We start from the raw sequence: 16,044 nt of genomic DNA on the forward strand, positions 1-16,044 counted from the left end.
GTGTTACACACTTGAGATATTTTGTTGTCGAGGGAGTTCTTTTATAAGACCACAAAGAGCAGTCCAAAACACCAGTAATTTGGGTCACTCTTGGTGCTTTGGAACAGATAATTGACTATAGAACCAGAGGCAACATGAGAAAAATTAGATTTACAAAGTGAGTGTCATTATCTAGAATATATTGCCTGAAAGGTTAGTGGAAGCAGATTTAATGGTAACTTTTAAAAGGAACTTGGCTAAATACATGAAGAGAAAAAGATGCAGGGCTTTGGGGAAAGAGCAGGGGAGTGGGACTAATTAAATAGCTCTTGCACAATGGGCTAAATGATCTTGTCCTGCACTATAACATTCTGTGAGGTAGAGTGCATACTCCAATCACCCTCTGGTATTGGCCTGTCTATCCCTGGGGAGATGTTGCAATGTTCGTAAGGAGAATTTTGTTTTAGACTTCTAAGACAGCTTCATACTTTTCGAGTATTAGGTGGAGGCTGTGTATTAAAAACAATTATGTTTACTGTGTATAGAATTTTACTTTGTGATGCAGCTATGGAAGTCAGAGCAGTGAGATAACAATTTGTTGCACTATTTTATAAATTAAATACAATAGTTTTTTTTAGATAGCATATACATTATCTTGGTGAATGTGCAGCAACGCACCAGGCTGAAGATATTAAACCTGCTGATTTTGGTGCTGTGTCTCCATTTTACTGAAAGTTGATTGTTGCACTGCCACGTAATGAGCCTGACACAATATTTAATTTAATTTCACTTCTTTAACAAAAGGTGGCAGTCTTCTTATCACAAAATGCAGATGCAGTTTATCGATCGATTATTTTTTTTTACCAGTTTTTCTCCCTGCACGCAAGTGTGTCAGTTTGTGTGTCTCTTTGTGCAGGAAAGTATTTCATGCACATTTTAACAGTTTAACGATTCACACTGCAAGTGATAATGGCTTTGTCTGTTAATCAGAAATCAATCAAATGTCCGGCGGATGCACACTGCAGTCAAACTGAATGAAGTCATTGTGAAAAAGTCCCAAGAAGCAAAGCTGGTCCTGCTCAACATGCCGGGACCTCCGAAAAATCGGAATGGAGATGAAAACTGTATCCTTTCCTAAGGAGGAGGAACTATTATGCAATATCAAGGCCTACTCATCAACTAAGTGGTTGGAGGAAGTGGTAGCATAGCGGTAGTGTCGGGAATCTAGAGGCCTAGCTTAATGGTCTATGGACATGGGTTCAAATCCCACCATAGCAGCTGTTGGGGTTTAAATTTAATTAATAAATATAGAATTAAAAGTTAGCCTCAGTAATGGTGACCATGAAACATCAACAATTGTTGTAAAAGCCCAAATGGTTCACTTTAGGGAAGGAAACCTGCTGGTGTAGCCTACATGTGACTCCAGACCCAATGTGGTTGACTGTTAAGAACAAAGAACAAAGAAAAGTACAGCACAGGAACAGGCCCTTCGGCCCTCCGAGCCTGCGCCGATCATATTGCCCGTCAACTAAAACATTTTGCACTTCCGGAGTCCATATCCCTCTATTCCCATTCTATTCATGTATTTGTCAAGCTGCCTCTTAAACACCACTATCGTACCTGCTTCCACCATAAGACCATAAGACATAGGAGCAGAAATTAGACCAATCTGCCCATCGAGTTTGCTCCGCCATTCAATCATGGCTGATAAGTTTCTCAACCCCATTCTCCCGCCTTCTCCCCGTAACCTTTGATCCGCTTACCAATCAAGAACCTATCTATCTCGGTCTTAAATACACTCAATGACCTGGCCTCCACAGCCTTCTGTGGCAATGAATTCCATAGATTCACCAATCTCTGGCTAAAGAAGTTTCTCCTCATCTAAAAGGTCTTCCCTTTACTCTGAGGCTGTGCCCTCGGGTCCCAGTCTCTCCTACTAATGGAAACATCTTCCCCATGTCCACTCTATCCAGGCCTTTCAGTATTCTGTAAGTTTCAATCAGATCCCCCCTCATCCTTCTAAACTCCATCGAGTATAGACCCAGAGTCCTCAAACGTTCCTCATATGTTAAGCCTTTCATTCCTGGGATCATTCTCGTGAACCTCCTCTGGACCCTCTCCAGGGCCAGCACATCCTTCCTGAGATACGGGGCCCAAAATTGCTCACAATATTCTAAATGTGGTCTGACCAGAGCCTTATAAAGCCTCAGCAGCACATCCCTGCTTTGATATTCTAGTCCTCTCGAAATAAATGCCAACATTGCATTTGCCTTCCTAATTACCGACTCAACCTGCAAGTTAACCTTAAGAGAATCCTGGACTAGGACTCCCAAGTCCCTTTGCACTCCAGATTTCTGAATTCTCTCCCTATTTAGAAAATAGCCCATGTCTCTATTCTTCCTACTAAAGTGCATGACCTCATACATCCCCACGTTGTATTCCCTCTGCCATTTCTTTGCCCATTCTCCTAACCTGTCCAGATCCTTCTGCAGCCTCCTCAATACTACATGTCCCTCCACCTATCTTTGTATCATCTGCAAACTTAGCCAGGATGCCCTCAGTTCCTTTATCTAGATCATTAATGTATAAAGTGAAAAGTTGTGGTCCCAAAACTGACCCCTGCGGAACTCCACTAGTCACCGGCCGCCATCGTGAGAAGGACCCCCTTATCCCCACTCTCTGCCTCCTGCCAGACAGCCAATCTTCTATCCATGCTAATACCTTGCCTCTAACACCATGGGCTGTTATCTTACTGAGCAGCCTCCTGTGCGGCACCTTGTCAAAGGCCTTCTGGAAGTCCAAGTAGATAACATCCATTGGCTCTCCTTTGTCTAACCTACTCGTTACCTCCTCAAAGAATTCTAACAGATTTGTCAGGCATGAGCTCCCCTTGATGAAACCATGCTGACTTTGCCCGATTTTACCATGCACTTCCAAGTGTTCTGAAATCTCATCCTTAATAATGGACTCTAAAATCTTACCAACGAACGAGGTCAGGCTAATCGGCCTGTAATTTCCCGTCTTTTGCCTCACTCCCTTCTTAAACAGGGGGGTTACATTAACGATTTTCCAGTCCTCTGGGACCCTCCCTGACTCCAGTGATTCCTGAAAGATCACCACTAACGCCTCCACTATCTCTTCAGCTATCTCCTTCAGAACTCTGGTGTGTAATCCATCTGGTCCAGGTGATTTATCCACCTTCAGACCTTTCAGTTTTCCTAGCACCTTCTCCTTGGTAATGGCCACCATACTCACCTCTGCCCCCCCGACTCTCTTGAAATTTGGGGATGTCACTCGTGTCTTCCACTGTGAAGACTGACGCAAAGTACCTATTCAGTACCTCCGCCATTTCTTTGTTCCCTACTACTACTTCTCCAGCGTCATTTTCCAGCGGCCCAATGTCCACTTTTGCCTCTCTCTTACCCTTTGTATATCTAAAAAACTCTTGCAATCTTCTTTTATATTACTGGCTAGTTTACCCTCATATTTAATCTTCTCCCTCCTTATTTCTTTTTTAGTTGTCCTCTGTTGGTCTTTGTAGGCTTCCCAATCCCCTGGTTTCGAATTGGTCTTTGCCGCATTGTATGCTTTCTCTTTAGCTTTTATGCTATCCCTGACTTCCCTTGTCAGCCATGGTTGCCTCGTCCTCCCTTTAGTATGCTTCTTCTTCCTAGGGATTAATTTTTATTGTGTGTCCCAAGTTACTACCAGAAACTCCTGCCATTGCTGTTCCACTGTCTTTCCTGCTAGGCTCATCTCCCAGTCAATTCTGGCCAGCTCCTCCCTCATGCCTCTGTAGTTGCCTTTATTCAACTGTAATACCGTTACATCTGATTCCAGCTTTTTCCTCTCAAATTGCAGGGTAAATTCTATCATATTATGGTCACTTCCTCCTAAGGGTTCCTTCACCTTAAGCTCCCTTATCAAATCTGCCTCATTACACATCACTAAATCTAGAATTGCTTGTTCCCTCGTGGGCTCCACCACAAGCTGCTCCAAAAAGCCATCTCGTAGACATTCCACAAATTCCTTTTCTTGGGATCCACTACCAACCTGATTTTCCCAGTCTACCTGCATATTGAAATCCCCCATTATCACTGTAACCTTGCCTTTCTTACACACCTTTTCTATCTCCTGGTGTATCTTGTGCCCCACATCCTGACTACTGTTCGGAGGCCTGTACATAACTCCCATTATGGTTTTTTTAACCTTTGCCGTTTCTCAACTCTACCCACACAGATTCTACATCATCTGACCCTACATCATTTCTTGCTATCGATTTAATTTCATTTCTTACTAACAAAGCAACCCCACCCCCTCTGCCAACCTGCCTATCTTTTCCATAGGATGTATATCCTTGGATATTTAGCTCCCAGTTCTGATCCCCTTGCAGCCATGTCTCCGTGATGCCCACCACATCATACCTGCCAATTTCAATCTGCGCCACAAGCTCATTTACCTTATTTCGTATACTGTGTGCATTCAGATACAACACCTTCAGTCCTGTATTTCCCATCCACTTTCTCATTGTCATCCCTTTATCTGATGTGCTTGAAGTTAGATTCCTAGCCCTTTCCAAACACTCTGTCCTATTTTGTGTTCTGGAGATTTTAATAGCCTCTCCTGGGCTCTCCTTTCTTTTCAGTTTTTTCATAATTTTCCATGAAGTTGAATCCACCCCCCCCCACAACCTAACCTGCTGCTTTGTTTCCCATTAGTCATACTTCTTGGAGTATTACCTTTCACTCTCCACCCACCCCCCCCCCCCCCCCCACCCCCCCCACTTTCTAGTTTAAAGTCTTGTTGACCACCCTGTTTACCCTTTTCGCTAGAACATTGGTCCCAGATTGGTTCAGGTGGAGACCGTCCCAACGGTACAGATCCCTCCTGTTCCAATATTGATGCCAGTGCCCCACCACCTCCTCTGGCAGTGAATTCCAGACACTCACTACCCTCTGCATAAAAAACTTGCCCCGCACATGTCCTCTATAGTTTTCTCCTCTCACCTTAAATCTATGTCCCCTAGTAATTGACTCTTCCACCCTGGGAAAAAGCTTCTGACTATCTACACTGTCCATGCCACTCATAATTCTGTAAACTTCTATCAAGTCACCCCTCAATCTCCGTCGCTCTAGTGAGAACAATCCGAGTTTCTCCAACCTCTCCTCATAGCTAATAACCTCCAGACCAGGCAGCATTCTGGTAAACCTCCTCTGCACCCTCTCCAGTGCCTCCATATGCTTCTGGTAATGTGGCGACCAGAATTGCATGCAATATTCCAAGTGTGGCTAAACTAAGGTTCTATACAGCTGCAGCATGACTTCCCAGCTTTTATACTCAATACCCCTGCCAATGAAGGCAAGCATGCCATATGCCTTCCTGATTACCTTATCCACCTGCGTTGCCAATTTCAGTGACCTGTGGACCTGAACACCTAGATCCCTCTGCCCGTCGATGCACTTAAGGGTTCTGCCATTTACTGTATAATTCCTGCCTGTATTAGACCTTCCAAAATGCATTACCTCGCATTTGTCCGGATTAAACTTCATCTGCCATTTCTCCGCCCAAGTCTACAACCGATCTATATCCCATTGTATCCTTTGACAATCTTCTTCACTATCTGCAACTCCACCAACCTTAGTGTCGTCTGCAAACTTACTAATTGGCCCAGTTACATTTTCCTCCCAATCATTTATGTATACGACAAACAGCAAAGGTCCCAGCACTGATCCCTGCGGAACTCCACTAGTCACAGCTCTCCATTCAGAAAAGCACCCATCCATTGCTACCCTCTGTCTTCTATGACCAAGCCAATTCTGTATCCATCTTGCCAGCTCACCTCTGATCCCATGCGACTTTACCTTCTGTACCAGTCTGCCATGAGGGACCTTGTCAAAGGCCTTACTGAAATCCATTTATATAACATCCACTGCCCTTCCATCGTCGATCATCTTTGTCACTTCCTCGAAAAACTTGATCAAGTTAGTGAGACACGACCTCCCCTTCACAAAACCATGCTACTTCTCACTAATACGCCCATTTGCTTCCAAATGGTAGTAAATCTTGTCACGAAGAATCTTCTCCAATAATTTCCCTATCACTGACATAAGGCTCACCCGCCTGTAATTTCCTGGATTATCCCTGCTACCCTTCTTAAACAATGGAACAACATTGGCCATTCTCCAGTCCTCTGACACCTCACCCATAGCCAGTGAGGATACAAAGATTTCTGTCAAGGCCCCAGCAATCTCCTCCCTTGCCTCCCTCAGTACTCTGGGGTAGATCCCATCTGGCCCTGGAGACTTATACACCTTAATATTCTTCAAGACACCTAACACCTCCTCTTTTTTGATCTCAACATGATCCAGGCTATCTACACACTCTTCCTTAGACAAATCGACCGCTAAGTCCTTCTCTTTGGTGAATACTGATGAGAAGTATTCATTTAGTATCTCTCCCATTTCTTCTGGCTCCACACACAGATTCCCACCTCTGTCCCTGAGTGGGCCTACCCTTTCCCTGGCTACCCTCTTGCTTTTTACATATGTATAAAAGGCCTTGGGATTTTCCTTAATCCTGGTTGCGAGTGACTTTTCATGACCCCTTTTAGCCCGCCTGACTCCTTGTTTAAGTTTCTTCCCCTTTCTTTATATTCTCCACGGGCTTCATCTGTTCCCAGCCTTCTAGCCCTTACGAATGCTTCCCTTTTCTTTTTGACTAATCTCACAATATCCTTCGTTATCCAAGGTTCTTGAAACTTGCCATGCTTATCCTTCATCCTCGCAGGAACATGCCGGTCCTGAATTCTTATCAACTGACGTTTGAAAGACCCCCACATGTCAGTTGTTGATTTGCCCTCAAACATCTGCCTCCAGTCCAGATTCCTCAGTTCCTGCCTAATATTGTTATAATTAGCCTTCCCCCAATTAAGCACCTTAACCCAAGGACTCCTGTTATCCTTATCCACCAGTACCTTGAAACTTACTGAATTATGGTCACTTTTCCCGAAATGCTCCCTTACTGAAACTTTGACCACTTGGCCGGGTTCATTCACTAATACCAGGTCCAGTATTGCCCCTTCCCTAGTTGGACATATTGTCTCAGGAAGCCCTCCTGGATGCACCTTACAAATTCTGCACCATCCAAACCCCTAGCACTAAGTGATTCCCAGTCAATATAGGGAAAGTTAAAATCACCCGCCACAACAACCCTATTGCTTTTACATCTTTCCAAAATCTGCCTACATAACTGTTCCTCAATCTCCCGCCAGCAATTGGGAGGCCTATAGTAGACCCCCAACAGTGTGACTGCACCCTTCCTATTCCGGAGCTCTACCCATATTGCCTCGCTGCATGAGCCCACCGAGGTGTCCTCCTGTCGTACAGCTGTGATATTCCCCTTAACCAGCAGTGCAACTCCTCCACCTCTTCTACATCCCTCTCTATCCTGCCTGAAACATCTAAATCCTGGAACGTTTATCTGCCAATCCTATCCATCCTTCAACCAAGTCTCTGTAATAGCAATAACATCATTGTTCCAAGTACTAATCCAAGCTCTAAGTTCAACTGCCTTGCCTGTTATACTTCTCGCTTTGAAACAAATGCATTTCAGACCCCCAGTCCCACTGTGTTCAGTAATTGCTCCCTGCCTGTTCTTCCTCTTAGTCCTACTGGCCATATTCACTGGTTCCCAGCCATTTATTTCACCTGCTGACCTATTGCTCTGGTTCCCACCCCCCTGCCATACTAGTTTAAACCCTCCCATGTGACACTAGCAAACCTCGCAGCCAGGATATTGGTGCCCCTCCAGTTTAGATGCAACCCGTCCTTCTTATACAGGTCCCACCTGCCCCGGAAGAGATCCCACTGATCCAGATATGGGAAACCCTCCCTCCTACACCATCTGTTCAGCCACGTGTTCAGCTGGACTATCTTCCTATTTCTAGCCTCACTGGCACGTGGCACAGGGAGTAATCCTGAGATTACAACCCTAGAGGTCCTGTTTTATAACTTTCTGCCTAACTCCCTGAAATCACTCTTCCTGCCTATGTCGTTAGTACCAATGTGTACCATAACCTCTGGCTGTTCTCCCTCCCCCTTCAGAATGTCCCGTACCTGATCAGAGACATCCTGGACCCTGGCACCAGGGAGGCAACATACTATCCTGGTGTCTCTTTCACGACGACAGAAGCGCCTATCTGAGACCCTGAAAACTACCCTCTGAAATGGCCCAGGAAGCCACTCAGTTCAAGGGCTACTAGGGATGGGCAACAAATGCTGGCCTTGCCAGTGACACCCACATCCCCTAAAATCCCAATGAAAAATAAAAGCTCAAAACACAATGCAAAAAAATGTAACTTCTGAATATATAATGCAGTGGGCTGAGTAAGTGGTGAAAGATTTACTGTCCAGACCTGAGCATTTGAGCTGCAGGATTGTTCTTATATGAAACCACCTGGCTCAATTTTATTATTGCCCTTCAAAGTATTTGCCCATCCATACATTAGAAATGAGGGTATGGCAAAATTTAAATAGGATGATCTGCAAGTAAGGATGGAACTCAGTTGTGATGCATCCTCAATATTAAGTATCCCATTCTCTAGGCTCAGACATGAAGTAGATTCAGCTTGTGCAAGGTTCTGAACTACTGCTAACATCATATACCTTAACATAAGTCAAAACCTTCAGAAGAAAGTGAGGGGGTGGGTAGGTATGCAATGGCTGGGGTGGGAATGGGAAGGGAGCTTCTGAGAGATATTCACAGCAATCATCCCTCACCCCAAGCAAGCTGGAACTGTTGGTGGCTTCTTTCCCCATCAAGGAATAATGTACCACTCACCATCTCCCACCTACAAGGAGAGAATAAAACAGGAGAAGCAAATTAGACCTTCTGGGGAGAGAAGCAGACAAAAAGAGGAGAGAGACAATTGTAGTGAAGGAAGGAGACACAAGTAGAGACAGAAAGACTGAGAGAAAAATAATAACGTAAAGACAGCAGAAAATGGATTAGAGAATGACACTATTCTCTGACTCATGTGCAAAGCCACAGGAGATTGACTAGTGTATATTTAATAAAAAGAGAAGGGGGGAAATAGTACACAAAGTGCACATTAGAAGTATTTCAGGGCATTCCAATAAATAAATCATGATCACAGTACAAATACTGCAGGGGGTCCTAATAAATTAGAAGTGACTGCAGTGAAAATACTGCAGAAATTGCCAATGAATTAATTGTGATTGCAGTAAAAAATACTGCAGGAATTACCAATAAACTAGTCGTGACTACAATGAAAATACTGCAGAAATTGCCAATGAATTAATTGTGATTGCAGTAAAAAATACTGCAGGAATTACCAATAAACTAATCGTGACTGCAGTGAAAATACTGCAGGGGCTGCTAATAAACTAGAAGTGACTGCAGTACAAATACTGCAGAAATTGCCAACAATTTGTGGTCACAGTAAAAATGCTGCAGAAATTACCAATAAACTAGTCATGGGTCGCAATAAAAATGCTGCTAAAATTGTTAATAATTTAATTGTGACCACAGTTTTATCTCACAAGAAAGTGGTTATGCTTGTAGAATTTAAATAAAGATAGTTTTAAGTGCAGTGCAGTCAGGGTAGAAATTGCTGCCTGAATTAGGAAAATGAATATAGATGGGAGATTATTTTGCTAGCAGGGATGTGGGAAAAGAAACAGCAAGGAATATTCTCAGTGCTCATTTGTATTAGACTGAGAAGCAAGGAAAATTCTGTTTAACTAGTTCTGTATTTGATGTTTTCAATCCTTGAGAGACACAACAGAATCACAGAATGAATACAGCACAGAAGGAGGCCATTTCGCCCATCGTGTCACTGCTGGCTCTCCAAAGGAGCAACTCATCATGTCACTCACCCACCTTCTCCCCGTGGCCCTGCATAATCTTCCTTTTCAGATAATAATCCAATGTCCTCTTTGGTGCCTCAATTGAACCTGCCTCCACCACAGCCTAAGGCAGTGCATTCCAGACCCTAACCATACACTGCGTAGCAGGTTTCCCTCATGTCACCATTGCTTCTTTTGCCATAAATACCTTTAATATGTGCCCTCTTCTTCTCGGTCCTTCCACCAATGGGAACAGTTTTTCACTACCTACTCTGTTCAGACCCCTCATGATTTTGTATACTTCTATCAAATTTCCTTTCACCCTTCTCTTCGCCAAGCACTACAATCCCAACTTCTCCAATCTTTCTGTGTAACTGAAGTTCCTCATCCCTGAAACCATTCTCGTGAATCCTTTCTGCATTCTCTCGAATGCACTCACATCCTTCTTAAAGATGGCTTCCAGAACTGGACACATTAATCCAGTTGAGACAGAATCAGTGTTTTATACAAGTGCAACATAACTTCCTTGCTTTTGTACCCTGTTCCCCTATTAATAACGCCTAGAATGCTGTATGTTTTATTACCTGCTCTCTCAATTTGTCCAGCCAAGGTCAATGATTTATGCAGATAAACACCCAGGTCCCTGTGCTCCTGCACCCCTTTTAGAATTGTACTCTTTATTTTATGTTGTCTCTCCACATTTTTCCTACCAAAGTTAATCACTTCACACTTCTCTGCTGTAAATTTCATCTGCCATTTATCCACCCATTCCATCAACCTGACTGCGTTCTTTTAAAAACAAAAACAGAATTACTTGGAAAAATTCAGCAGGTCTGGCAGCATCGGTGGAGAAGAAAAGAGTTGACGTTTCGAGTCCACATGACCCTTCAACAGAACTGAGTGTAGTTAGGAGAGGGGTGAAATATAGGCTGGTTTAAGGTGGGGGGCGGGGGGAGAGAGAAGTTGAGGGTGGGGTGGTTGTAGGGACAAGCAAGCAGTGATAGGAGCAGATAATCAAAAGATGTCACAGACAAAAGGATCAAAGAGGTGTTGAAGGTGGTGATATTATCTAAGAAAAGTGCTAATTAAGAATGGATGGCAGGACACTCAAGGTACAGCTCTAGTGGGGGTGGGGTGGAAAGACTGACAAGGTATTAGTTGTAGATTTAAAAATAATGGAAATAGGTGGGAAAAGAAAAATCTATATAAATTATTGAAAAAAACAAAAGGGAGGGGGAAGAAACAGGGTGGGGATGGGGGGAGGGAGTTTAAGATCTAAAGTTGTTGAATTCAATATTCAGCCCGGAAGGCTGTAAAGTGCCTAGTCGGAAGATGAGGTGCTGTTCCTCCAGTTTGCGTTGGGCTTCACTGGAACAATGCAGCAAGCCAAGGACAGACAAGTTCCAGTGAAGCCCAACGCAAACTGGAGGAACAGCACCTCATCTTCCGACTAGGCACTTTACAGCCTTCCGGTCTGAATATTGAATTCAGCAACTTTAGATCTTAAACTCCCTCCCCCCATCCCCACCCCGTTTCTTCCCCCTCCCTTTTGTTTCTTTCAATAATTTATATAGATTTTTCTTTTCCCACCTATTTCCATTATTTTAAATCTACAACTAATACCTTGTCAGTCTTTCCACCCCACCCCCACTAGAGCTGTACCTTGAGTGTCCTGCCATCCATTCTTAATTAGCACTTTTCTTAGATAATATCACCACCTTCAACACCTCTTTGATCCTTTTGTCTGTGACATCTTTTGATTATCTGCTCCTATCACTGCTTGCTTGTCCCTACAACCACCCCACCCTCAACTTCTCTCTCCCCCCGCCCCCCCCACCTTAAACCAGCCTATATTTCACCCCTCTCCTAACTACACTCAGTTCTGTTGAAGGGTCATGTGGACTCGAAACGTCAACTCTTTTCTTCTCCACCGATGCTGCCAGACCTGCTGAGTTTTTCCAGGTAATTCTGTTTTTGTTTTGGATTTCCAGCATCCGCAGTAGTTTTTTGTTTTTATCTCTGCGTTCTTTTGAAGTCCTACGCTATCACTGTTCTACACAGTTCATAATACTTACAAATTTTGTATCATCCATAAATTTTGAAATTGTGCCCTGTACACCAATGTCTAGGTCATTAATATATATTAAGAAGAGCAGGGGTTCCCACACCAATCCTGGGGAACTCCACTATAAATGTCCCTCCAGCCAGAGAAACATCCACTAACTGCTCTCTGTTTCCTGTCACTCTGCCACTTTCTGTCCATATTGCCACTGTTGCTTTTATTCCATGAGCTCCAACTTTACTCACAAGTATGTTGTGCAGCACTGTATCAAATGCCTTTTGGAAGTCCAAGTATACCACGTCAGCAGCATTACCTTCATCAACCCTCCCCGAAACCTCATCAAAAAATTCAAGCTAACCATGATTTCCCATTAACAAATCTATGCTGGCTTTCCTATCCATACTTCCTCCTTGTCAATTTTAAATCTTTCACGTGTCTGAATTACCTCCTCTTTTACCTTGGCTATGCAGATCCTCTTCCTGGGTAAAGAAAGATGCAAAGTATTCATTTAATACCTCAGTCATGCCCACTGCCTCCATGCTTAAATCCCCTTTTTGGTCTTTTATTGGCCCCACTCTTCCTTTGACCACCTTTTGCCATTTATATGCCTATAGGAGACAAAAGTAAATTTTTGTTAAGAACAACAACTTTCATTTATATAGCACCTTTTAATGTAGTATAATGCCTCCAAGCACTTCACACGAAGGTGTTTTAAGGAGTGTCTTAAAGGAAGAAAGAGATAGAGAGATGGAAAGGCTTAGGGAGGGAATTCTAGAAATTAGGGCCTAGGCATCTGAAAGCGTGGCTGCCAATAGCCAAGAGTACAGTGAGAAGCCAGGATTAGTGGAGTGCAGAGATCTCAAAAGGGTTGAGTTGTAGGACTGGGCAAGATTGAAGAGATAGAGAGGGGTGAGGCCATGGATGGATTTGGAAACAAGGATAAAAAATTTTAAATTAAGGCGTGGCCGGACAGAGAGCAAATATAAGTTAGTGAGTACGGGGGTGATTGTTGAGTGGAACTTGATGTGAGTAAGAATGCAGGCGGCAGAGTTGTGAATTAACTCGAGTTTATAGATAATCATTTATTTAAATTAGACCAGTCCACATTAGACAAGTCGATATGTCTTGGGGTCTTGATCCATTCAATGTCTTCACCTTTGTCTTCTAATGTCAGCTGGATGTTTATCGAGGCTGAAAATGTTTTCGTTGACAGATGCTGCAGACATGGAGTTCCTGGAGGTGTTGACAGAAGGCCTGGACCGTGTGCTGTTGGTTCGTGGCGGGGGCCGTGAAGTCATCACCATTTACTCGTGAGCTCCAGTCCACTGCCAATATTCACGCAATGAACCCATCTCAGCTTTTTATCAGCGATTCCCAGTCTCTTCTCAATGTATAGTGTTTGCCATGCAGCTACAAAGACTTCCTATCCAGCTCCTGGTAACAGCTTTTGTAAAATGTTTCCCTTTGATGACAGGATAGGAAGTAGCACTGAACAGACATGGAAGGGGAATGCTCACCTACATAGCTTCTTCTTGTCTGAAATGACTTTGCTTATTGTTGTCCTTTCTATGCTTCACTTGTTTCCTAGGAACTTTTCATTCAAGTTGCAATATTAGAAAACATTTAGGGTCACTGAACACTTTTAAAACTATCATTAATGTAAATGGACACTCTGTAGGTGTAAGGAAACAGTTATAGGCTGTATAGCGACGTACTCAAATCAGCAACATTTGCATGACTGGACAAAACTTTCTGGAAAATACATGAATTACAATTTAACCCTTGGTATGTCACAGGTGGATAATTCCAAAGTCTGGTTGTTAGGCTGTGAATAGACCAGTGCTGGTACTCCATTATTTCGCAGTGGAACATCATGCTCGCATCTGTGATGCAGCCTTGTTAATCTCCAAACATCCAGACCATAAACAGTTGAAAAACCGGCCTTTTGAATTGGTTTTCATCCAAGTCAAGGCTAATCTGTTCGAAGTGGGTTCTCTTTCCAAAGGGAACCAGGGGCAAATGAAAGCAGAAAATAAATCTATTTTTTTCGGGGGTGGGGGGTAGAGTTGTTGAAGAAAAGGTGTAAAATAGATAGACTATGGTATATTAGATACAAATAAAGTAAAAATGAAATAACATAAAACACAATATGGGGAACAAAAGCTAGGGTTAGCTGATGTAATGTTCAAAATGCTTTATTTTTATTTCACTATGTTAATGTTTGTTTTGGTTGTATAGATTAGTAATACAATAATAATTACTCTTGATGTGTGAGTGACAGTAACATTTGTGCTTGTTTCAGTGAGACCGTAGTTCCCCAATGATCAAAGGATTAATTGGACTTGTTAAATAGATGTGAAAATGCTCCAATCATTATTTGTTACATAATTAGCTGAGGTGTGCATTCTCTAATAATATTGCTTCAGAACACGTAATGTTTTGTAGCATGCATTTAAAAATATCAATAAATAAAATTAACATCCTTTTTAACATATTTAGACTTCTTAAAGAAGTTGTGCTTACTTTTTGTCTGGAAGAAATTGAGGTGAAATATAATTATGAGCAATATGAATATATTTTCACAGATAAACATTTTTCACTGACCCTAAAAATAAAGGATATTCAATTATTGCAGGTTGTGTACATACAGTTGTTTTCTAACTAAGCTATAAATAGCAAATTACTGTAAGCTGCAAGAAGGGCTGAGCTATATTACTCAAGTTGCTGTGCGAATCTAGGGAACTTATAAAGCAATCATTTATTACAAGATTCTGAAATTAAACATCTCCACTAGGAAACTATTTCTATTAATTAAAAACCCTGAAATGCACATGATTAGCATGTATCATATATCGTATTATAAAATGTTTATTTTTCCACTTTTCTTTCTGTAACATATCAATGTGGTTGTTTGTGATTTGGAGTTGATGTCAATTGTATAACCAGCTGAAATGATTTTCAAAATTTAAATGACATTTATTAAAATGAAAATTATGGCTTTGGCAGCTTGCTCATAAGCATTTAAAAGCTGTGTCTTGTTAGCATTTCCCTTTGATAATTTTGTACATATTGTATGCATTTTAATGTATTGCTACAAATGACATCTGCAATATTTAATTTTTGATTATTCAGTGCATTTTATCAGGGAAATCCAATCAGAATCTATCCAACCCTATCAAAACCCAATCCAAACAGGGCAAACTGAAGGCAAAGCTATGACTGACCATAGCCAGACACACGTTCAATAGAGTTGCAGTATTGCAGAAGTCAATCCAAAAAAATCAAATTTGAGTAATAGCAAATTGTGAAAATAAAATTCTGGCCTTGGGAGGTGTGTAACCTTAGATCTCAGATCAAAACAACCAACTGCCATTGCAATTCAGAAACATAAATGTAAAACATTCAAACACACATTGATTTGAAAAAGATTGGCATTTTAAAGACTGAGGGTTAGTGCTCGGTTGACAATCTGACAAGCATGTAAACACCAGATAGCATAAACTTTCAAAGCACCTTCTAGCTTTTCTCTTTTCCTTTGGAAAAAAATCATTTTTTTTTAGTTGATGCTCTTTCATCATTTAGGATTTTGTTTTTAACGTATTTCCTTCACTGGGGAAGTGTCTGCCAAAAGAGAATAATTGAATGTTCATTGTTGGACAAAGAATTGAAGTAATGATGCCATGCATTTTGTGGCCACAAGGAGTCACCAAAATGCTTCAGTTGCTAACTCAATATTTTTCTTAAATACTATTCAATGGTTCCCTCATATTATTGTCTATGATTTGAATAGTTAAATAAAAAAAATGAAATTTGTGTCTTGAAAAGATTTGGAGCTCTTTGGTTTATTTTGTATAATGATTATTCCTTTTTAGACTTCATACATTTCTGACTGACATCAGCAGCATTGATAATCACCTTCATGTTGTCTTTGCATTTTTCAATGTATCATTAACTAATTTTGTTTTTAAGTCGATGAAAGACATAACATAATCTACCTCATTCCTTTTATTGGAATTCCTGCAAAAATTACTGAATTATCACTGGCTCTTCGTAGCTACAAAGCATTGCAGTAGTGTCCTATTGGTAAACAGAGCAATGGTGCAAGCCTGACCAGGAATTATTCAGGCCTGACAATAT

At 41.9% G+C, this 16,044-nt stretch overlaps 1 protein-coding gene across 1 annotated transcript in view; it reads left to right on the forward strand.

Moving 5' to 3' along the window:
• Positions 1-15,731, forward strand: part of LOC144688627 (solute carrier family 12 member 5-like) — a 742,161-nt gene extending 726,430 nt beyond the window's left edge. Inside the window, exons 24-25 of the mRNA XM_078555421.1 lie at positions 970-1,103; positions 13,130-15,731. Of these exons, the coding sequence (XP_078411547.1) occupies positions 970-1,103; positions 13,130-13,221 (226 nt within the window). The 3' untranslated portion in view covers positions 13,222-15,731. The remainder of the gene's footprint in view (positions 1-969; positions 1,104-13,129) is intronic.
• Positions 15,732-16,044: the final 313 nt, after the last annotated feature.

This window comes from Cetorhinus maximus, chromosome 13 (genome assembly GCF_964194155.1).
Source record: "Cetorhinus maximus chromosome 13, sCetMax3.hap1.1, whole genome shotgun sequence".
NCBI classification, from domain to species: domain Eukaryota; kingdom Metazoa; phylum Chordata; class Chondrichthyes; order Lamniformes; family Cetorhinidae; genus Cetorhinus; species Cetorhinus maximus.